Here is a 24,411-nt window from a genome sequence, read left to right on the forward strand (position 1 = left end):
ATTGTTGTATAAATATTTCTGCTTTCTCTCGAGTATATCTTTTCTACGTATATATTTTCCGCCTCTCGCTATTCAAGCGCGACTTCGTTGCGTGTGAGAACCGTGTCTCTTGTTAAAAAAGGAACGAGGTGGAAGAGGGAGAGGAGGAAGAAAATGATAAAAGAGCGATATTTAAAAGACGTAATATATTTTATTTAGATATATTATAATGATCCATAAAACATTGTTTATATATGGGGCTATAAACAAATAACTCTCGTCGCTATCGTCTAGTCGTGACGTAATAAATATTATTTTGTTTGTTTTATAGAGACAGAACCAAAAATCAAAACGCGAAGGAAGAGAAGCGCGCCAGGCCTCGTGAAAGCTCGACCGATTTTTTTCTCCGGCTGTCGATGATGCTCTCTTTTCTTTTTTTATCGCAATTTACGAATTGTGTACAGGTTCTAACAAATGAGACGTCTAGGTCCTTGATATGCATAAACTACAGGGGCTGTCGATGGCAAGTTCATTCAAAAACAAACTTCATTATAGAATCAAACAAAGTAATTAAACATACGTAAATCAGATGTACATATTTAGATTTAGAGAAAGATAACAATTAGATATTCTATACTTATATAAGCACATAACTCTTTTGATTCATACAACAGCCACCAATAGCCACTTCACTCTATATTATAATACGTTTCCATCTTACAGTAGGTAAGTCACAATTGTTTCAAACTTGCATTACTTAGTACACGACTAGAAAAGACTTTCAAAAATAACGAGTGAAACGAGCGGCACCAGAGAGAAAGAGAAAGAGAGAGAGAGAGAGAGAGAGAGAGAGAGAGAGAGAGAGAGAGAGAGAGAGAGAGAGAGAGAGAGAGAGAGAGAGAGAGAGAGAGAGAGAAAGAGACAAAAAAATTAAATTTGTGTCTTAAAGTTTTCAAATTTCTGTATCGCGGTACATTTAATGAATAGTTCGCCATCGATGCTATTGTGTAATCGCGGAAGATATGTTTCGTTTTCACAAATAATTAAAGTGACGATCTATATTTAATCTACACACGCACGTGCGACCGCTACGAAAGGAAGATGTATACAAGACCGTTTCTTGTTTTTCTCTGAACAAATGATTTTTCATCAATATCTAGGAATTATTTACTTATCGCATCGGTTTATTTACGTGTATAATGTTGTGAACTAATTGTCGAGGAAGATAATAAGATATTGTATAACTTGTGTATAAATAAATAATTCCCAAGAGTTTCAGATTCATTAAATTCATCGATAAAAGTTTGTTTTTTTATTTTTTCTTGCTAACTTCTCGCTCAGAAATCTTAATTTTAACATTTTGCCATCAAAATGACACAAAACACTTGATTTTTGTGTGTAAGCGAATAATAATAAACTTATCGTGTATAATCTTTTGAATAGAAAAGTATTTCAGTTATCCACGATTTTTATATATATATATATATGTATATATATATACTTACATACACACATTTAGGTAGATTTAAAAATCTCGCTGTCAGTGTATTCTAAACATTTGAAAGCTAGACAAACAATGGTTAAGAATCTAAAACAGCGTGTGAAGTCACAAAAGTTAAATTTCTAATAATTCAACGAGTTCTTTTACTAATAAAATTCAACGAGTGTATATGAACACAATATTGTAAAGTTCTTTCAAATGTGTGAACTGAGAAAATTTCGAGATTCTTTCTGAAATTGAAACAGCGCCAGAATAATCGATTAACTTAAGAAAACTCGAAACCTATCCGGACAGTTTCATCTTATCGTCAAAAGAATTGATGTAATAAATTTATATATTTACGGATGCAAAATTATTCTTATATACGAGAGATTAAACTTGATTTTATCTATCTTTTTTTTTTTTCAACGCTTTGCTATCATCTCGATTTGATTTCTTAATTAAATTGCGGAGCAAATACTGCAAATGCACGTAAATTAGACAGAACAAAATCGACATTTTTGTCTTTTTTCGAGGAAAAATAATCAATAATATATATTCGATCAGCCGGCATAGACCACGGGATCTAGCGATCCGGAATAATTTGTTAGGCAATTAAGCTATATACAAACGGGTGCGTTATCCTTAAAGGAGATCGATATGTCTCGTTGGTTGGCCGGGGAAGACCGTTCCGATGGATATTCATTTTTATTTCTTCTTTTAATTGGTTTCTCTTCTCTCTCGTTTATTCCTTTGCCGATAATGAGCCGTTGGTCAAGGCCATCACGGCTCCAGAATTTGTCCTCGAGCTCGCGTCAGAATTCAGTTCCAAGGACGAGTCCTGTGGACAGAAGAAGATTACACAAATCTGATTTTGATGATCACAACGTTATAATCTCATAAAAGTAGCGTATTTTTGAAACAAAAATTTGTGTCGATTCACATCTCCTTCTGGTTAAGTCTTTAGACTTTGTTGTGATGAAAATTCAAGCTTTCGCTATTTATCAGCAACCATTAGGGAAAGTCGGAAACGCGGTATAAGATTTATCGCGCGGAAAACAAAAAAAGAGGAAAAAAAGTATCGCCGCGACATCAATGTCGCCGCCGCTGCGGTCGTCGTTGGCGCCGACAACTCCGATTTACGACGTTCCTGTTAATATGCATCCAAAGAAGAACGATTCTCTATCGTGGATGACTGCTTTTAACGGCTGTGCGGCGAGAGCGACGCCAGTCATTAGGGACGCCATGCTGGATCCATTACGATCTTTACGCTCCTTACGACAAGACGCGTAGCTTTAGACAATGTTTCTGTCATCGTGTTATTTCCAACAGATTGTGTATTCCGCGCCGGAAGTCTATTCGAGCGATTCGCACGAATGTGCCTGCATCTTTTAATATTTTATTACATTCAAGCTACACGTCTTCTTTTTACTTATGTCGCGATTAAAGATACGGAAAAGCACGAAGATATTTTTAATGGACCTTCGTACGCGAAACAAAAGCAGCCAGTTTTTCAATTTGAACGCCTGAAGATTTGCTTTTATATTCTCAAAAGAAGACGATTTTCCGATGTTTCTCGCGACGATGTTTATAAGAAAGGAAACCGACGAAAAACTTACAATGCTAAGAGTATGCATGATGCACGCCTGCGTGGTGTTCTCAACGTCGATCAATTCGTCACACTCCTCGTGATCCAAGCCGTTAACGTCAGATCGAATCTTGATCGGCGACAGAGCCGCTTCGTTGTCCGTTGACTTGCCACTGTCGGGGGACGGTATTAACTCGTGTCCATCAAGCTCCTCCTCCTCCGCGCGCTCTTCGCAATCCGTAGCCTTGATTTCCTGTCATAGATTCCGTAGATCAATACTATGGTATATCGGATTATCGCGAACCGGAAACCGATTAACGAACGTATCCGTCGACTCAGACAATCGTGACGCAAAAAGGAGGGAGATCTGCATGCGGAATTATTTATCTCCTGGAAAATGGTGATTGCGCAGAAAACTATAGCATAAATATGTCGTGTGAAAAAGTCTATTTCGCACGATTAGGCAAAAATATATATGTACAAACGGAAAAATTATGCGCGCATAAATATTAGAAAATATCCCCCGATCACACACAGATGTTCATTAACAATACGGGTTAACATTTGTTCTTTTTTTTTTTGTAAATACCTCACGTGTTATCAATGATAACAACAATAATCGAAACGATAACCGCGATACTATTAATTTTATTTATTATTTACTTTTACTCCGATATATGCAAACGTAAACACATCGTAATTATTCATTTACAAATACCAGTGCGCGATATCTAGTTGTTGGTTTTTTTTTTTTGTTTTACTTCTACGCATAAATGCAGCGTCAGTTTTAATACACACGAAAAGCGTAAAACAGGCGAAGTCGTTGGCGACATTATTCCGTGGAAAAAATGTATAACGGAGCAGATCGTAAAGGTGAATATAGTTCGTTCGATATTTAACATCAAAAGTACAATTTTCGGTTTTGCTATCTGTCGATGGGAAAACTGTTAAGAGGAGATGGTAGAGCGCGCGCGAGTGGCGGGAAAATGCCATCACCCGAGGGGGCACGGAAAAATATTACTTCGTCATATGTTTCTCTGTCGATACGTCAACCCCAGAGTTAGCCTCGATGGAATCGACGTGTTCCGCGTCGGTCACTGGGGTTGCTTTTGCCGAGTGCAAGCGCGCACCCTCTCTCCCTCTCTCTCTCTCTCTCTCTCTCTTTCTCCCTCCCTCTCACCCCTCTCGGTATATACTCCTGTACAACTTCCTGGAAATCGTGCACGTCACGCATCGTCGGCAAGACTGTCTGCGGATATATCTCGTGTCTACGACGACGATGCGAAGTGTCGCGTTGCCTCTTTGTTGCTTCTCCGGATCTCTTCGCGACTCCACGCGCCGATAAATGTGACGGAAGACTACGACGACGTGTCGTTTTGCAGTAAGGGAGGAAAAAAAGGAAAGAGAAAAGGAAGAACGAAAAAGATGGCGTTGCGAGATAAGCCCCCGACGGGGTAAAATCGATTCTCTTGTGACAATTACGTTTTAATAGTGTGTTGTACGTGTATATTCGTTTATACGTACAAAATTTCGCAATGACAAAAAATAACGAGAGGAAATCATTCAGATAATTTCAAAAAAACTATGATCAAATCCCGTTTCTTTTTTTCCGACACAAAACAGATTAAATTGACAGCCTCGAGTGACATACAAATAGAAAGATGGGATTGCATTGTCCGTAACGTGACATCAACAATGGTCAATAGGTAATTTAAACGTTAACTAGTAATGAAACGCAAATTAATTAATGAAAGTGAGAGAAATGTGAGAGAATGTTACTTATTTTAAACGATCGGCCATCGCCGCCCGGTTAATTACGTACGTATCTACCGGTGAGCCAAATATTTCCGTTAATTTCACATTTTAATTACTTGAAAAATATGCGCATATGGAGAGGTAAAACAATTCTGAAAATTCATTAATTAGTTGCTCAAAAAAAAAAAAAAATGTATACGTATATAAGCATAATTTGCGAAAGAGAGAGAAATCTCGTCGAGGTGACGCAAGACACGAGGAAATAAGTGTACGTGCGGTTTGTATATATAAACCACCTTAACAACAAATAATAATACAAATTATCAATAGACAGTGATAAAACGGAAAATAAGCAAAAATAATATTATCGCCGTAATTACGATCGCTCTATGTGTATAATCGCTGAAATAATACTTCAATTACATAAATAAAAGTAACAAAAGTGCTCGTTGATTCGGATAAAAGGCTTCCTCTATTTCACCTTGCTTTGAGGGCGAGCTACGAATTCCCCTGCCAGTTGTTCGTTCCACCCTCTGCTCTTCCCGAAGCGGAAACTATTAATTCTTCAGTTCGGGTTGCGCGATTTTGTAAAATATTGCCGCATGACGTCGGCGTAAATAATAAATCTCAGACGGCGAGCGGTGCGCGAGAGAGAAAGAAGAGAGAAAAAGAAAGAAAAACAGAGAGAAAGAGAGAAGAGAATCAACCTGAAAATCCTGCGGAGAGGGCGACGACTCCTTCGGCTGGTCAAGACTGGGACTCCGCGACGGGCTCGGCGCCCTTGTGCCCAGCTCGTAAATGTTGATCATGTGAGCCGCCTGAGCATGGACCATCAGCTCCCAAGCACTTGGAAAAGACAATTTGCAGAGGACGCAGAGCAACGCCGTCGTTGAGTCTCCTGTTTGCAGTTGTGTATGTTAGTGAATAAGTCAAATATACATACACACACACATATACACACGCACTTGGTATCGCACAGTGAGTCACAGCGAGGTCAAAACAAGACAAAACTCGAGAAAATGATTTCCTTCGTTTCTCTCGTCTGTCAAGTCAATATTAGATTACACGGCAGATTTTCAGAAACAGAAGTTCTGAAGTGAATGATATATGAACATCCGTTAGCCCGAGTTTTCCTTCTTCTAGAAGCCAGATTTAACTTATCGTCGTGATTGATGACACGTATTGGCTTCGTACAATTAACTCTCTACCGCTCTAATTTTGTCTCATTCTGTTCTCTTCTTAATTCATTGTGCAACAACATAATTCGAGCCGCCGTAACGAAGGAGGAGTTTGTCGTGAAATGCGAGAGACAATTATTTTTTTCAATTTATATACGAATAGTTCGTTTATCTCAGCGAAATACGAGATATGTCGTAAAGCGACGTTCACGTTGGTTCGCGTGATTCAAATTGACGTGGAAAAGAGACAGGAATGTATTGTACATTAATTATTAAATATAATGTATATATATATATATATATTCAAATTAATTTATAAAGTTAAATTTAATAAGGAAATAATTTTCATATGCAAGTAACGCGCGAGTATGTTCGCGATTCGCGCGCGCATTAAAACTGCGTTTAAATCGTTGGCAAAAGTTGACCGAGTTTATAAAATCAGCGACGAGTACAATCGTCGATTAAAATTGACAGATAAACTGAATGAATAATTATACTAATTCTGGATCTTCCGGTGGGATTCGGAGCGCGTTTACGTACCGGAAGGAGGCGCCTCGAAGTTTATTTCGAGTACATACTTGGGGCGGCTCCGTTGAAGGTGTGACATTTACATGTGAACCGCAGCTTGCAGTAGTTCCGCTTGTGCTCCAACAGCTCCCCGAGTTCCGTGAACATCTCCCTGCAGTTGCCGCAGATCAGTATATCTGGATTGCCTACGACATACCTTCAATTAAACCCAACCTTCATTGCTCAACGGCGGCTTCCGAGTTCTGCTTTGCGAGCAAATAAATTGCAAACTTCAAAATACGCATTACCGTCACACACAATTAATAATAATACCGAAAAACAATATAAATGCACAATAATAATTTGCAAATAATTGCAATGTCTCTTCAAATTTTATATAAACATAAAAAAATTAATGTATTAAATAATTATAATAACATTAAATACGTAAAATACATATACATTAAATATAAATGTTGCATTAAGTATAAATTTATTTTAAAATCCGTCATTTTTTCTGATATAGGTCGCGAAATGTCAATTGCACAAAAAAAAAAAGAAGAAGCAAAGCACATCGGCGGATAATAAAGACGCTTGCGGGTCTTTCGAACGCGTCACTTACTGTACACTTTAAGCTGATTCAAGTCGGGTATTGTGCCGGTGTTTGCCGTCGATTGTTGTTTCTGTAGCTTCGGATGCTGCGCTCGTGTCGGTGGCATCAACCGCGGCCGTTTCAACGGCGGTGCCAAGCGCGGTGGAAATGCAGACGAGTAGTAACTGCAAGCGCGAGAATATATTTTGTTTGTAAAATACACTCTTTTTAATTCAATTCGCTAGGCGTTTTTCTGAACGTTTTTACTCTGTTGCAGACGTTATTTTACATTTTCCAACGTTATATATATGTACGTATATTATTTGCATATTCAGTTTTTGTATGTGTGTGTGTGCGTGTCTCTCTCTCTCTATCTCTATCTCTCTTTGATGTTTGACAATAGCACTTCTCTCTCTGTATCAACGACTTTGCAAGTGTACAATATCTCTTACAAACAAGAGTATTTCCTTGAATACATTTGGAAACATGGCGGAATAAATGCGCGGCATTAAATGCATTTTGCAGAATCGTGAAATTCCGCAACGAGAACTTCTTTCGAGGACATCTCTTTGTCGTAATATAAAAACTTCCTACAATGGCACATGTCCTTTTCGTTTTATTTTGATTTGAGGAAGAAAGTTACATTTTTCTCTCTCATTTTGTAGTTGTGATGATTTTTTTATTTTCTTCAATATANAAAAAAAAAAAAAAAACAAATATTTGAGAGTAATTCGCACATTTGATCGTCAGTTTGAACGAGAACATGATAAGTCACTCGAAATTGTCGCGTTGCAGTTCTCTATAATTAAAAAAAAAAAAAAAANCCCCCCCCGTTTCTTGTAATTATTATTGGTAAGTTTTGCGAGGAAATCTCGCCGGAATTGGAAGAGTCGGTAGCTTTAAGAAAGCTGAAGCGATTGTTGCTTTAAAACTTCGAAACTAGTGGCGGACGGGAAAATAAATTAGGTTTGAATAATTCAAGATGTATCCGGTAATGCGGTCCCTGCAAATTAAGATCGAATTACCGCCGAGATTTTTCCTTCGAGAGAGAGTACACGGTTCCCCGAGCCAATGCATATCGCATAACGATGAGACAAATTGTTATTGTAACACGTAAAGAATGTAACACAATGTGCAATTTGGAGCAATTTCTGAAGAAATTTCCGCGTGTGAAAAAAAAAACAATCTCTTTCTCTTTTTTTTCTCTCAAAACTCATATCAAACTATTGTTCTCTCCACGACGTATCAAATTAAAGCAATTTAAAATCTGTTAGCAGTAAATCGATGAACATTAAGGAATGCAAATTGCATTCTCATTGCGAGACGCATACGAAACATGATATATGTAATAACGGGAGTCGTGATACGCAGATGGAGAATTTCGTCTTCCCGGAAGGATTTCGCTTTACGATATCACAATGCAGAATGTACGCGCGCGATTTTACGACGTCAGAACCTGCCGCTTGTCATAAATACCGCAGATGTAAGCTTGCGAACTGTTTCCGTTTGCGCTCTCCTCATTTTTATTGGAAACGGTTTTCTTTTTTTTTTTTTTTTGGTCTGATTTTGATTGGATTCGAAAACTTCATCTCTGACAAGTGAAATCCTCTCTGATAAAATAAAACATCGTCACTTTTAATGTCTCTATTCATGTTAATATTCAAGTTTATCACATTGGCTTATCTATTTTTTTATTTTCCTTTTTTTTTTGTAACACGTTCTTGTCTCCATTCTGTGAATGAACAATATATCTCTTCGCATATATTTATCCGTTAAACATCAGACTGCCAATACTGAACTCATCACTCACTCACTCAATCTCGCACACACATATACACACATACACACACACGTACACACACACGTTATACGATTACAATAACCTCGAGATATACTTTTAAAATTTTATATTTCAGATGAAGTGTATACTGTATAATTTATTGCTTAAAAACAATATCAAAAACACTTAGTATATTTTATTTTATAGTATATTATTAGTATTTATTTTATTAATATATAATTTATAGTTATATATATTTTGTTTTTATTTCTCTCACATTTCATAAATAAACACACATAAATAAAACAAAACTATGTATTTTCCGACGAAAGATAGATTTTTATTATTGGTCTTTCTGGTTATTGGAAGTGCATTAAGAGATGCGCGGTGGAGTTTCGAACGTCAAATAGCGAACAGGAGTCGGAAGTTACGTACGCGCGCATTCTGCGGTGAATTTACTAAAATCGAATGTACTGTTCATCGGCTGTATATGCGATTCACAGTCAGGTCGGCAACAATACACAGAAAAGTAATCAATATCCACAGTCCCCCTATTGTCATTGTTGTATCGGCTTCGCAAACCGATCTCGCAACGCCTCACGCGCAAGCGACACGGTGAAGTCTGAGTCCTGACAATAAAAGTAACATGTTACTGACACATGTCAATGTTTACGTTGTTTTCGTCGTGCGTTGGCGATTCCTCTGTTTGTCGGAAAATTTTAACGTTTGATTTTTTTTTTGTTTTATATATGCCGGCGAATATATCGAGCGAATTGTAAAAATTTGTGTGAAGTCGGAATAGAAAATATTATCGACAAAATCTGACAGCAGTTCGCGTAATACACTGTGTGTTGCAATCACGCGAGAAGAACACTCGGAAATTGCAAATATGATTTTCACACACGTATCGTTCATCACGAAACAAATGTATTTTGTTTCACGATGTTATGTATTTGCATTTGAACATTCGATTCGAAGATCTCTCGACGTACAGACAACTCGCAGATAAATTTTAATGAATTTTACTTTGTTGCATTCTTTTGTGCAGAATTCTCTTTTGCATTTTCTTCTCGGAAAAATACGCAATACTTGAAAGACGTTCTGTTCCACTCGCCGGCTCTCTTGGCAAGAAAAACGAGGGTGTTATTTAAGGATTAGAGCGGTGAGAGAAAGAGAGATACAGGAGTGTGCGTGAATTCGTGCCTTTCTGGCGTTGTTAAAAGTTCTTTTAAGACGAGTTTCGCCCTGTTTCACTTTCGAAGTCGCGAATAATAGCCGAGGGTTCGCGACAGGCGAAAAGGGATGATCAGGAAGAGGGTGGGAAAAAGACTATGGGAAGCCATCATCTTCGACGTTGTCCGATGTTTTCTTTTTCTCTCATTCTCCGATGTTTCGACAGTTTTAATTCCTTCCCGAGTACCATCCAATTACCGGCCAAGTCAGAGCTTTTGTTTTTTACTTTTTTGTCGTCCAATACACGTGTGTGTGTATATATATATATATATATATATATATGTATATAGATCTTCGCAATAATCCTCTCACTTCTTTTCTGAATTAGTTTCAGAATATTACGTGAAAAAGATTGATTAATTTTTCACAAATAACTACCCAATTATACTGCGAGCCGACTATTTGCATAAAAAATTTAATAAATTAAAAAGAAATGAAGAAAACAACAAATGTTATCGGTGCTCTGGAAAACACGCGGTAACAAATTGATCTGAATTTCTTCGATTTCAATTTGTTTTTTCTTTTTTTCACATAATTTCTTCTCGTTGATCATTTTTAAAGCCCGTAGATATTTCTTCGTTCTCTAAATCGGATAAATGTCGAGTCGATTATATTACGGCACGAAATCTGGGTTACATATTCGCGACTGTAAAAGTCTAGTCGCATTAATATCAGTGTTGGACATATATCCCTTTCCTATATGGCTTCAAATTGTCTTAGTAGACACAAGTAGGTTAATCTTGAAACATCGGATCGGTCCTATTTAAAAAAATTCTTCGATATCTCTCTCGAATTTTCAAAAGTCAAATAACGTATCATAATTCAATAGTCAAATAGCACATTGTAATTAACTTTTTCTATATTTAAGAAGCTGAGACTTCTCGCAAAACCTATTATTGTCAAATAATAGGTTATCGCGCGAGAGTTAATTATTACTACCCGTCGCTCGCTCGATGTTATCGCGACGATACTCGCGGTTAGAAAATTTCGAGATGACGACAAACGTGCACGCAAATCCGCGCATACAACAAATTCTATATTATTTTAGGTTTCTGTATTGTTTAATCGAGCGCGCTCAATCTCGGGTCGGGACGACGACGTGTCCCGGGCGCTAAAAAAACGACGCGGTTGTCCGATGCCGGTCGTCCACGTCGTCCGCGTCTCCACTTTATATACGCTGCTCTCTCGGATATGCATGTATTCAGATTAGACAACGCGGAGGGAGAATTTGTCGGATAAATTCACCCGGGGGCCGGTGTGTGTTCGCTTTGCCTCTCTCTAACACACTGGATTTCATTAAAATTCATTCGGCGCGGCAAGCTGTCACACGCGCCGCGGATGTACAGACGGACGAGCAAGCTAATAGGCTTACCGTGTTACTACAAAAGACGACTGGACCCTTCTCTCTCTCTCGTCCGAGCACGAGATATTTAATTTATATGGTCACTTTGTGAGTATCCCCTCTTCCCCACGTGATCGTATAAATTAAATATAAATAATATACGTGTACAATGTGTAAACTGAATTAGATGACGCTGCATCTAGCCGTCGGCGGTCATGCACGACTGTCCAGTGAAAATGCAAAACCGTCGGTGAAACGAATAATCACTGAAATTGATTAATTTAGTATATCAGCTTGCACCCCGCATAAAACTGCCGAGAGAGAGAGAAAGAGAGAGAAGGATTTCAATTAGTTGCAAATTGACCACGATTACAAAAACTGGTATATTTCTGTTTAAGTTACTTAAAATGTTTTATTATTTTTTTTTTGTTTGCTTTTTCTCGATTATTGAATTGTTCTTGTTGGTTTTTATCTTTTTTCACAGAAGTAAACAATATCGTATAAATTGCACCGATTGCGGTATAACTCGATTATTTGTAAATCAAATGAATGTGGCAAACGTTTAAACTGATAAACTAATTATTACAACATGATAATTGAAACCATTGCAATTTTGCAATAGATAGATCGTTTTTGTGTAACGACACGCGCAACAATTTCGCCGTATTATCGCAAACGGCCTTTGCCACTAGAGTTGGTTTCTTGTGTTCAGTACGCCTTTAGTCGTCAATAAATCATGCATTTTTCATCAGAAAGCGTCAAGACATCGTCACAATGTACGGCTTGGCGGACAAAACCAGCCGCGGCTATATTTTACTATCGCAAGTATCACGGATTTGCGCTCGTCCCCCTCAAAGCCATAAATAATATTTCTGTCGGTGGCCAGGTCGACGTTTTCCCGCAATTATTGCGTCTCTCATAACCGACGTCATAATTCTATACCGTAACGAGGCCATTCGTAACCCTCCAATCCTCTTCCCCTCACCCGCCGTCCACTTTTCCACTTCATTCCGACATTTTTTTTTTTTTTTTTTTTTACGCGCGTGCGACCTTTTACGACAGTGACAGCAAACTGATGGCGGCATTGCAACAAAATGCGTGGCAAAGCGATAAATAAACGTAATACGAGCGGAATAATAACAAGAACGATGACAGATAAAAGTCATTTCGTTCATTTTGTTGTGCGCGCGTTATATCTATCCGATTTCTTTTAGCACTCGCAAATGGACTAATGTGCGCGTGTTTCGACGATCAATTGTTCCTCATTAAAACAAATGACCGAGACATAATATAATTCGTGGGCGATTCGTCTTAAAGCGTGTCAAACTTCGTTGTCAGTCGACAGAACAAATGTTCCAATCTAAATTTAACGCGGAGAATTCGCAAAATGAAGAATTCCGGAGAGCGGCGGCGAATAGGTGACGTTTGAAGGTGAGCCTAAGGACGAAGGTTGGCCAATAAATCGACGGATTTTCATCAAGGGGCAACCTTCGGACGTCGGCCAACGAGCACCGTGATTGGCAGCTCTGACAATTATTTGTTTTCCACAAATCACGCGGTGGCACCGTTCTTCTTATCCTTTTCTCTTTTCTTTTCCTCGCCTTCGCCTTTCCCCTTCGGGATTTTTCTCTCGATTCCCATCGTGTAGATTCTCAAATGAGATTCTCTCAGTGTTTCTTTTTCTTTCTTTTTTATGCAAAGAATTGTTTTTCCACTAATTGAAAACAAGTTCAAATGAATGTTGTAGTTGTAATGCATAATTATTGCAAGTGATTTATGTAAGAAAAACATTTTGATGAATTTTTTACACATATATACACGTAGGTGTTACGATCAATTTTGCATCATAATCCGCTCCTTTCGCCGCAAACTGCAATTTCATCATACGAATATTAATGCTCGCAATTAATTTCGCTTAAATCGATGATGGGATGTTTCCGATTTTTCATGAATGCTAAATTATGTATCGACCAACAATGTCGCGCTGGCATTGACCTATCTCTCTCTTTCTCTTTGTCTCTCTCTCTCTCTCTCTCTCTCTCTCTCTCTCTCTCTCTCTCTCTCTATCCCTCTTTTTAGTCGTTCGTTATTAATTCGGCACGATGCGATGTTTCGATTAAATTGCAGCCTAAGCGCGAAGAAGTGAAAAGCGTTTTGTGCGTTTGACGCGTCGCCAATTACGCGAGACGTCAAAATAATGAAGGTGGATCGTGTTTTCCACGATTGCCAGCTGCCAATTATAGCTTTTCGCGGCCATGTTTGTCACCGTTTTCCGCGCCGCGATATTAATAAATCATCATTGTTGAAATTGTTGTTGCATTGTCGTGCGATGACCGAGGCGCGGATTTTGACGTTGAAATTTTCATCAAATTACCAATTGTACGCGCGATGCGTACGTATGCAATTATATAATAGAATTATCGAATGTTACAGTTACAAAAATATCACCTCCGAATTAATTGAATTAATGTGTACGTGAAATATCGGTTACGTATTAATTCATTTAATTTGAACACACTTTTATCTCTGGCTTTATATCAATAGGGGTCGGAGTGGTTTTAAGATTATTAGACGCGCGACTTACATCTCGTCTGTATATATTGTACATATACGCGCGACGTACGTATAACGCGAGGAAACATAAAAAAAAGTTCGGGCAAATTTCTCAAATAGTGACCATTTATTCGCCCGTATATTTGAAAACGCGAAAAAAGTTTATTGATAAATCATATAGATGTTCAATATATTGTTTGTTAATTTAATTAGTGGATTTGAATAACATAAAAAAATAGCAAACGCACGTAGGGAACGTTACGATAGGGAATTTTCTGAATCTCTTCTGGATCGGCTATGGAAATGTTTTCCAACACAACGGACGTTATATTTGTGCGATTGATCGTATAAACGAACAAAAGACCGAGAGAAAAGTTCAGCGTGATGCGGCCGTTTCCTTCCTTTCACTGGGAAAGGTGAGAAGAGAAAACTTTCAGCGTTTAAATTCAGAGCCGCGTGGGTTTCTCCAAGAACGATTAAAGACATCGATCGTAAATTATTCCCGGGCGGTCATTAACAAAGTGCCATTTCGCAGGTAATAAAGCGTTAAATTTAGAATGATTAGAAGGTCGTATACGTATGATAGTTACATTAGCGTTTTGAAAACATGTTTTTCGCAGTGTGTTTGCGATGAAGAGGAGTCGTAATGTGTACGACGCTAATTGCAAAACTTAATTTTTGTTATTAGATAATAACATATTGGAAATTATGTCGGGAGGAGGGAGGGGAAGGGAACGGCGTGAATAAAGATCAAAGCGCATTGCGTTTGAGTTTCATTGCGAATAGCTACAGATATGCATATTTGCATAAATCGACACAGCTTGCAAAAACAAATTAAATATAGAAACGCATCGCTGGGTTTTAGCTGTTGCAAACTCATATGTCGAATGCGTTTTGCATTTTTCAAAGGGATGATGCCATGTAGCATCGCTGCTGTAATTTGATTGGTCGCAGCGTCGATTTCAAAGTTGATAATTGACTCGCTTGTGAGAGCTCGGCTGGCCAATTCGGTATTTATTCTGGTTCGACATTCTTTCAGTTTCAACTTGCAGCAGCATAACATTTCAAATATTTTAAATATCGACCGTATCGGCAAACAAGCTCGCAATGAAAATGTTAAAGAGATGCATTAAACAGAAAAGATGCAAAAAAAAAAAAAAAAAACAAAACACAAAATCTATAAAAAGTAATGACATTATAAATTAATATATTAATTAATTATATCTCTCTTTTGCTTGTCGCGGTTTTATATTTAGAAAAACAGTAATCTTATTAAAAATAATCACATTAAAATCTTTGCTGTTTTTATCTCTCAGCGCGGCAACGCTGGTTTTTGTCATTCGCAATTACAACAAAAATCTCGGATTAAAATATTTGCGATAATAACAACACGCGTGATTTCGGCGTGGCGGTAAGATTAATTCCAATTACGAGAATGGCCGCTTAATTTGACGCAGATCGGACGTGCATTAAAGCGATACATGACCTACAGACTTAACTGCACATCGATGGGAATCGAGCGTTTAGGCCGTCGCGACGCCGACATCGAGGGTCAGGGGACGTATCGATGGCGCGCGATTAAGCCTCCCCCGGAGTCGCGAAGGTGTCTTGAGAGACGCTCGTCCATAATTAATCTCCTTCGTCCCGATGTATTGGGATATACCTCCGATCAAGTGTCAAATTAAATACGACCCTGACACGGTCGAAATGAATAATATAGAGATGAGATAAATAAATGAAAAAGATATCAGAGTTGATATGGCGTCACTCTCTTCTCTCCTCCTCTTTCCCTTATACGCACTTATCTGTTGAATTCTAAAACAAAGTTACGGACGTTCTCGCCCGTGTGATTTATACGGAAAACACAGAATAGGCCATTATTATATAATGTTACATTGCACTCACCGAAATATTTTCCTGTAATATTATATTTATTCGTTGTCTCGCTTTGTTTATACGTATTTGCGCGCACTATTGTTCGCTACTTGTGTGTTCGACGTAATAATATGCGTGATACGTTATTGTATCGTAAAATGGCTTGATGACGAGATCTGTTGTGGTTAAAGGGGTGATTTAACAAACCTGTAAACCTCTACGAGTGACTTTGATTTATAATTAGATAACACGCGTGCGGATTGTTCATCGAGAGAAATATTTTTCGTGCAAAGGGATTGGCGAGTCGAGAATTTGGCGAACACATAAAGACGCGCTTCTTGCTAATGATCGCGATTTTGGCAAAACACAAATAGTCGCGCGAAGCATAAATAATCGTCGTCGTCGTCTTATCGTCGAAATCGATCACGAGGTGCAGTTGTACGCGCAATTATTGTTTGATGCAAAACCACCGTGCGGTGAGAGAGAGAGAGAGAAGAAGAGGAGAGAGAGGTGTTATAACGGCGTTCTTGTTCTTCGCAGTCGCGTATCTACCGGGTGACAACTAATTCTCGGCGAAGCCGGGTTTTAAGCCTCTCCCCTCGGTTCCTCCTCCCCCCCTTCCGAGTAATTAGAAGGGACAAACTCCGAGGTGCGCGAGGTTGTCTTCCGCTAATTTGCATTGGTTTAACAGCCAGTTTCAGACTGCTCGGCGTCGCGTTACGTGGCCATCCTCTAATTTGGAAGGGCGACAACGAGAGTCGCGACACCTCATCTCTTCTCGACCTCTTTTTCCAATCGCGCGCATTAAATTGTTCTTTTCGTAATCTCGCGTAATTTCCACGTGTATTTGATTACTTTTTAACAATAATTAACTATCTGACAATAAATGTTTGAAGAGAAATTGTGATTGTATCACTAATTATGTATTTGTACGCTAGATCGAATAAATTCAAATTCAAATTTTGTGCCTTTGCTTAGAGACTTATATTGATTGATAATTTGCCGAAATATAAAATACCTGCACACACAGTGCGTGTACGTGTGTGTTAACACACATAAGTACATATGATCGACACGAACGTGCACTTATTGTTTCGCGTATCGTCTATTGTTGTATCGTTAATAAGCGCAATTACATGGTACCTCTGTGCTTCTATTGTGATTACATACTAATAATGTCAGCTATGCGCTCGCTAATAGAAGCAGTATTATACATCTCGGTACCAGCTACTCCGATATCAATGATCGTTATTATTGATAGCGCCTACTTGTATATATTGTTATCACACCAATATATGTTTGCTAACAAAGATTCGCGAACAGTATTGTGCCCTAAATAATATTTCCAAAATAATACTATTATTGGAAAAACAGATGATTTTCGTGCGTATAATGACGCGTAAATTAAAAATAATCATTTTGAAAATTTATTGCATACTTGAAATTTTGAACTTTTTGTGTACGTACAACGTATAGTATTACGCCATATTTACGTATCGCGCGCGTGCGCGCGATTAAATTTTATGATGAAAATTTTTATCTTGCAAAGTGAAGGAAAGGAAAAGAGGGAGGAGGTATATGTAATTCGTAAGAATCTAATCAACGGAACGGCTTACTTAGAAAAGCGGTATTTCGTTCATGAATGTTGCGGAAGGTTTCTCGGCGATTTCAATTTAGATCTCAAGTCTAATTTATTCGACGCGCTGTGTATACTTAAATTCCTTATATATTTATAAAATATCATCGGCGATGCATCGCCGTAAATTTAATAATTTTATTTTTTTTTTGTACAAAACACATCGCAAATATCATTTCACAATGGAACTTGGTTTTTTTTCATTTTGTTGTGTTTAATACTAATTATATTACAAACAAACGCACATAAAATATAATTAGAGTATGTTAAAGAAAAAAGATATTTTTTTTTATTTTCAAAACTATTTGTTTAATATGTTTCTCTCAAAGATTGTGAAATTACATCTACATTCTTCGCTTATTGTGAGAAATATGGAAACATATAAATAATTACTGTAATACGTTTCACCGCAACGAAATTAACCTCATTTGTGCGCAATGAGTCGCAAATTGTTATTCTCAGCCGATAATCCATAATTATTCATTACGCTCATGTGACTGTAAATAATAATTATTAATTTAGCCCCAGTAGCAGCTTTTTGTGCACATTCGACCGAGTGACACTTCGCATTTGTTCAAATTATTGGCCAATTCGCGGTGGCACACCTTTGGTAATAATCTAATAATAATTACTTACAATAAATTAAACACTGTAAAAAATTAAAAATTTTATTCAGATGCTTTCTGCACATAACATTTTACATCAGCAAATAATATCGTTATCGACATTATTAAATTATTATTTTTTTATAAGTAATAAAATAAATGATAAAATCAATAAAGCGATAAAATGTGAGTAAATTTTAAATTATTTAAAAATACGAAATTTGCAATTTGTAATAATGACGAGATTAAAAATCGATCCGAAACATCTCGGTCATTTTAAAGTCATCGAAATGGCAGCAAATCGCGCGAATCTTGATTCTATTAATTCATTGCGTGCAACGTCACCTGACGATGGGCCTCGAGAGACAGGCGTCTCTAATTAACCCAACATCCACTATTCCCCCCGTACGGGTGTTATAGCTACGCTGTATCCACGTGTTAATCGAATTGTCCCATGCGTGCGGTGCGTCACTCGCGAATCTAGTGATATAGATTCGAGATTTCGAATTATGAATTCTCTTCTCACATTCCCGCGCGTCAATATCCCGCTCTACTCTGTCTCGCAGCTCAGATACTATGCGTTTCGCATTTCCTTTAGAAATTAAACTTTGATTCGGTTCGTCGAAAAAGCGTTTAAATCACTTAACCGATACTCGAACCAACATCCATTAACGTTCGCGCTCCAAACGAAACGATCCGAGTGATGAATTTGACGTGTCATCGGAATGCCACGCAATCGCGTCTCTATTTCACATTTGAAAATTACAAAATCAAAAAAAAAAAAAAAAATCAAAAAACAACACAGCATTAAACAGAAAGAGCCCGGCGCATGTCAACGCGTGGCATCGCGACGCCTTCGTTTTTGTTTTAATTGTGACTATTCAGAGGCGCTCCGTGACCGGCGTTGGAGAACACGCGTCGTGTTGCGTAGCGTCTCTCGTCGTGTTGCAATAAAAACTTCGCGCCGCCGCGCCGTTCCGCAGCGTCTGGAACGCGCGCGCGCGCGCGTGCGATTAAAAAAGTGCAAAATATGAATGCACCATGGCATCATTCCGCCGAGCGTGGCGACTTTTTTGCGACCACCACTGCGCGCCGACGAGTCCGAGAGTAGAGAGTTGCGCGCGTTGTTCCTTTTCCCCTTATTTTGTTCGAACGCGTTTACATTCGCTGCGACGCGCGCGGTCTCTCTCACATCTCCTCCCCCGTCGTTTCTCCCGACGGGGGCTTTAAATATGCAACTCGCGCGACGACGCCCGGCGTCGCTTCCGCAGCGCGTGTACGTTATTGTGCTGATTCGCGAATTAGATGAGCACGTGTTGAAATTGAAGAGATCAGAGAGACAAAAGTATGCGCGCAAACACGTTTCGGAGATGTACGGTATTTGATCGTGAAATACAATCTGTTGACAATTCCGTTCAACGGTTCGGAAAAGAAAATGCGATGCTTCTAATCGATGTGTGTGTGTGTGTAGAATTGAATCATACGAATTTATACCTGTATTGAAGTTCACATAAAGTTCTAGAGACAATCACCTGTCATAGTAGTAGTCCCTGAAACACAATAAGAGCAATGTGCATTAGACAAATATAAATGTATACAATAGCATTGTCATTCAATCATTTCACACTGTGTGCACCGACTGCTGCGGACATTTTTGAATATGTTGAAATCTACGGTTTATTATAAATAAAAGGTCAACTCTTCGATGAAAATGAGTGAGACCCGCGTAATTCTGCGTTCCCGATTTTGTGTCGGTGCGCACAAGTGACAATTAAATTGATATAATATCGTTTAATACATAACGATCATCGTTATACGGACACAAAAGGCGAAATGCAGGCGTGAAAAATATTCGCGCGTTCACCGAAATATCGGACTGTTATTCCACGGTCTGTGTTGCGGTGGTTTGGGCACGAATCGCGAATCGATTGACGATTATTAGAGCGTGTAATTCGAACTACAGAGATTTTGTTAAAATAGAACTAAATAATGTTAACTATTAACTTGCGAGACGTGAATTTCAGTTTTACGCAATTTAACTCATTATCGTTTAGTAAATTACGTAATGAAGAAAAGGTATCAAAAGGGGTGTTTGTGATACAAGCCGATGCGTTATCGCGTCGTAATAGGCGAATAGAGAGAGATAATATGTACGTGTCCTAGGTTTTTACATTAATTATTGTACATTCTAGTTTTACATTTGTTTATTCGACCTTTTTTTTAATGATAATCAATTTTCCATACAAATTTTCCAAACGTGTCATAAATTACATTTTCACGATCGCACGACCACATTCGTTTGACCTTGTGAAACTTTTCAACAGAGAGTCCCGATGATTTTCAGACACGCCGCCAGAAAGAAAGAGAAAGAGAGTCGACACAAAACGGATCTTCCGGTAATCGAATCGCGTCGAACTTTAATCGAATTCGTCCTACGAGGAGCGTTTCGGTCAATAAATGCTCCATTAGCTGCAGTTTAAACGTGCGATTTCTCGTGGCAAAAAGGACGAAAAGCGGCGAAACCTTTTCGCTGCGAAACACTGATAAAATGGTTGCGTTTTAACGGGAAATTGCCAATTACCTCGATCGCATCGTCAACATGGCGGGTAGTAGCACGCAGATTCGCGCTACTTTTTCTCACGCGAGAGAAATCTTTCGAGCTCAGAAATTCCGACGTTAATGAAGTTTGCAGGCAAATTCGATCGGTGTTTTTCTCTTGTGTGTGCATTACTTAAAGAACATTTTAATGCCAGTTGGAATAGGTTTTAAATGACAAAAGAGAGACAAAAACAGGTGTGCGAATATGCAAATTTAAGCGTGCCAATCTGTGTGCATTTTAAAGATCTTATTTGTTACCGCTCCGCGCTCTATAGTTTTTCATGTTATTCACCGTGTTTCGCTCGCTCATTTATACACTGTTATATACGTAACGTGTGTGTCGCTGTTTTGTTTTTTTTGTTTTTAACTACCTAAATATATATTACGAAGTAATCCCTCCATCTGATAACGAAATGCTAAGCGGCGAAAAAGCTTGCGAGAGAAACAAATAAGAGCGCAAAGACGCCTTCAGATAACAAACGCTGCTTATCCCCTTCATTCCGCCTTGAATTTATTAATGAATTTATTTTTCTGAGAGAAATATTATAGTCGGGGAAGAAGAATGAGCAATAAAAAAAAAAAAACCTAATAATGTAAGAACGCGCGCTGTTACTCATCGATTCGTTTCCTGTACAATAATTCAATAGACAAACAAAGAAATATAAATAAATAACGAAAACGGAAACTATGAAAGAGAATAATTACGGCCTTTTACACTAGTTTCGCTAGAACCGCGATTGTGAAACGCGCGGACGGCGTTCGTCACAGAACGCTTTCACAACGCGTCACGACGCGTCACATCGGAAAAATAGTTGGCGGAATGGCCGAAAATCGATCACGCACGAAAATCGAAAAACGGAGGCACGTCCGAAACACGCGTGCTGCAGAATAAAAAGGACATCGTCGTAAACGGCCGCGTGTATCGAAAAATGGCGCCGCAATTAGGATGTCGGTCGTCGACCTTTTGTTATTTAAAGTGTCTATAGTTCAACATTCCGCACGTTTCTTTTTTTTCTTTTTTTTTCTTTCTTTTTTTTATTTATTCTAGTCATTCGTTGTCGGCTGACGACTTTTCGTCGATCACGCACCGACATTCTCTCTTCTTGTTTTATTTTTATTTAACCGTTTTACGAATTTCGCCGGATATTGCACGCAAGTCTAGCGTGTGTTTAAAAACACTCGTGTGCAAGATATTAGAAAGTCACGAAGAAAGTGTACAAATAGTAGCAAACTAAAAATATTAGAGAGAATGAAAAAAATGATTGGAATATAAAAGAAAAAAAAAGTGATTAAAATATGATATGTAATTATTTTCTCGCAAAAATCAAAAACTGTAAAATATTCATTGCGAAAAGAAACCAACGGTCCGATTTTACATTTTCCTCAATGTTACGCTTTCATTTTACTTTGTGTTTATTTAAGGCTAATCCGGCGCGCATACAGTACCACTATTTCATTTCAAAAATATATTATTATACAAACACACCCCACGCTTTTTGCAAAATAAATTTATTAATATTCCTACTATATTTTATTACTTGAATGATTTATTCTAATTTCACGCTGCGCCACACACGGCCTTCTAATATTAATCTGTTGATTCGCGTTCCGCTCATCTCATTTATAAGCAGCGCATTTCAAAGTTATATTGTTGTGTTATTTTTTTAAAAATTAATTCGTTAACAGCCGTCCAGTTGCGAACTCCGTTCGCACAGGGACCCCTTTTATTATTATCGTTATTATGATTATTAATGCGATGCGCTTTCGTAACAATTACCAGTGGCGCGTGTCCGCAAATTGCGTTTATTACACAAATTATTTATAACGTATGATACGCGCATCTCACCAAAAAGAGAGAAACTCGGAAAGAGAGAGAGAGAGAGAGAGAGAGAGAGAGAGAGAGAGAGAGAAGAAAGGAGGGAAAGAAAATACATGTCGATAAAGCAAGCGATATTTTTGCGAATAAACGTTAAGCCATTAGCACGCTTTTATGATAGCCATTTGTGACTCTCTGTCTCTTTCTCTCACCTCTGTTTCTCTACCGTTCACTAATTTCTCTCCTACCGAAATTATCGCCGTTATTCACACTATTCGTGTTATTTCACCAGCTGACAACAGAAAGCGCATTTGCGGCGAACTGAATATTCCTCGCAGAGATGATAAACACAGAAAACGGACGCACGTGCTCGCCCGTGTATTCCGCGCATACGAATTTGTTTAAATAAATATTTTCCTTTGCAAGTGTCCTCTCCCTCTCTCTCGCTCTCAACATGTTACGCTTGGTATTTAAACAGGATTGCTGATTACAGGATTAATTGCAAATTAATTCTGAAACTATATTAATATTTAAAATCGAAAGTTGGTAATTTTGAATCAGTAAAATTGTTAATTTTAAAACAGCAATCGAGTAGTATGAATTATAAAAGAGCAGTAGTTTTCACATATGTGTAGATTAAATTATTCATGTTTGTGATTACTTTCCTAAAATATTTAAAAAAAAAAACATGTTTTTGATATTTTTTTTATAACGCATTAGAGTTTTTATTTACTGCGCGCGTTTTAAACTATACTAGCACAACACAGACGCGAGCTACGCGCACGCCATTATTGTTTTTATTTTACCGTGTTGTGTCAGTGAACAAAACCTGTCACCGCGATGACAGCTAGTATATATATATATATCTTACAAACTATATAATACACATTACAAAGATGTCAGAAATAACGCATGAAAATCAAAATAAAAAAAATAGTGACAGGGAGAAGTGGAAAAACAACACGTGATTACACTCACGTGACTTTACTTTAGTCACGTTTTTAAATATACGTGACTAAAATACAGTCTCACGTGTCTTTAGTCAACTACAAAAGAATTCCTTTATAATAGTGTACATAAACACTGAAGAAGATCTCATAATGGATCAAAACGTTCGTCAAATCTTTGAATAAAGATGAATTTTATCCGAACATCAGATACAGCTCGTCATTGCCTTCTCCTTTTTTTCTTATTGGAATAATAGTAACACGTTTCTGCAAACGTGATTTTCTCACTTTAAAACTTTATCGTCGCATATCTCCAAGTTAGAAGCACAAACAAAAAAACGCAAGAATACTTTTGTTTTTAGTGTTTTGTTCCGTAACGATTGAGACACTAAAACAAAATTGATCGGTTCAGTTGTTCTTGAGATATTACTCCGTGAAAATCTCATCACTTCTCAATCGCATAAATTTCGCGTATAAAAGGCACTACCGTGCCTCTTGATTTGTATGACATGAATCTAGAAACGTCCAATCAGCGTCGAGATAAAAGCGGCAACAATCAAGATCAATAGAATCGATTGTGATTATTTACACACGCTTTTTCTAGTAGGACTAACACAACACAGACGCGCGCCACGCGCACGCTATTATTGCTTTTATTTTAACGCGTAGTATCAGTGAATTTAACCTGTCACCGCAATGACAGCTGGTATATACGTCTTACAAACAATATAATACACATGATGTACATATGAGAGATGTCAGAAATAACACATGAAAATCAAACTCGAAAAATAAAAGAAAACAAAGAGAATAGAACACCATGTGACTAAAGTCGCGTGACAAAGAAAAAAGTAAAAAAGAGAATATTATATATATTATATATAATATTCTATACCTGTATATACTACACACACACATATATATGTGTATATATATATATATATATA

The 24,411-nt window shown here is 37.8% G+C and overlaps 1 protein-coding gene across 2 annotated transcripts in view; it reads right to left on the reverse strand.

Annotated features, from left to right (window-relative positions):
* Nucleotides 1-856: 856 nt before the first annotated feature.
* LOC109853654 overlaps nt 857-24,411 on the reverse strand; it is a 142,961-nt gene continuing 119,406 nt past the window's right edge. For both annotated transcript variants that reach the window (XM_020425965.1, XM_020425964.1), the window contains 6 exons: nt 19,636-19,653; nt 7,110-7,264; nt 6,559-6,693; nt 5,510-5,700; nt 3,079-3,300; nt 857-2,300 (listed from right to left, as the gene is read on the reverse strand). In XM_020425965.1, coding sequence (XP_020281554.1) covers nt 2,205-2,300; nt 3,079-3,300; nt 5,510-5,700; nt 6,559-6,693; nt 7,110-7,264; nt 19,636-19,653 — 817 coding nt within the window. In that variant the 3' untranslated portion in view covers nt 857-2,204. The remainder of the gene's footprint in view (nt 2,301-3,078; nt 3,301-5,509; nt 5,701-6,558; nt 6,694-7,109; nt 7,265-19,635; nt 19,654-24,411) is intronic.

The sequence above is a fragment of the Pseudomyrmex gracilis genome, unplaced genomic scaffold (assembly GCF_002006095.1).
Source record: "Pseudomyrmex gracilis isolate BER0280 unplaced genomic scaffold, ASM200609v1 scaffold_52, whole genome shotgun sequence".
Classification (NCBI taxonomy): domain Eukaryota; kingdom Metazoa; phylum Arthropoda; class Insecta; order Hymenoptera; family Formicidae; genus Pseudomyrmex; species Pseudomyrmex gracilis.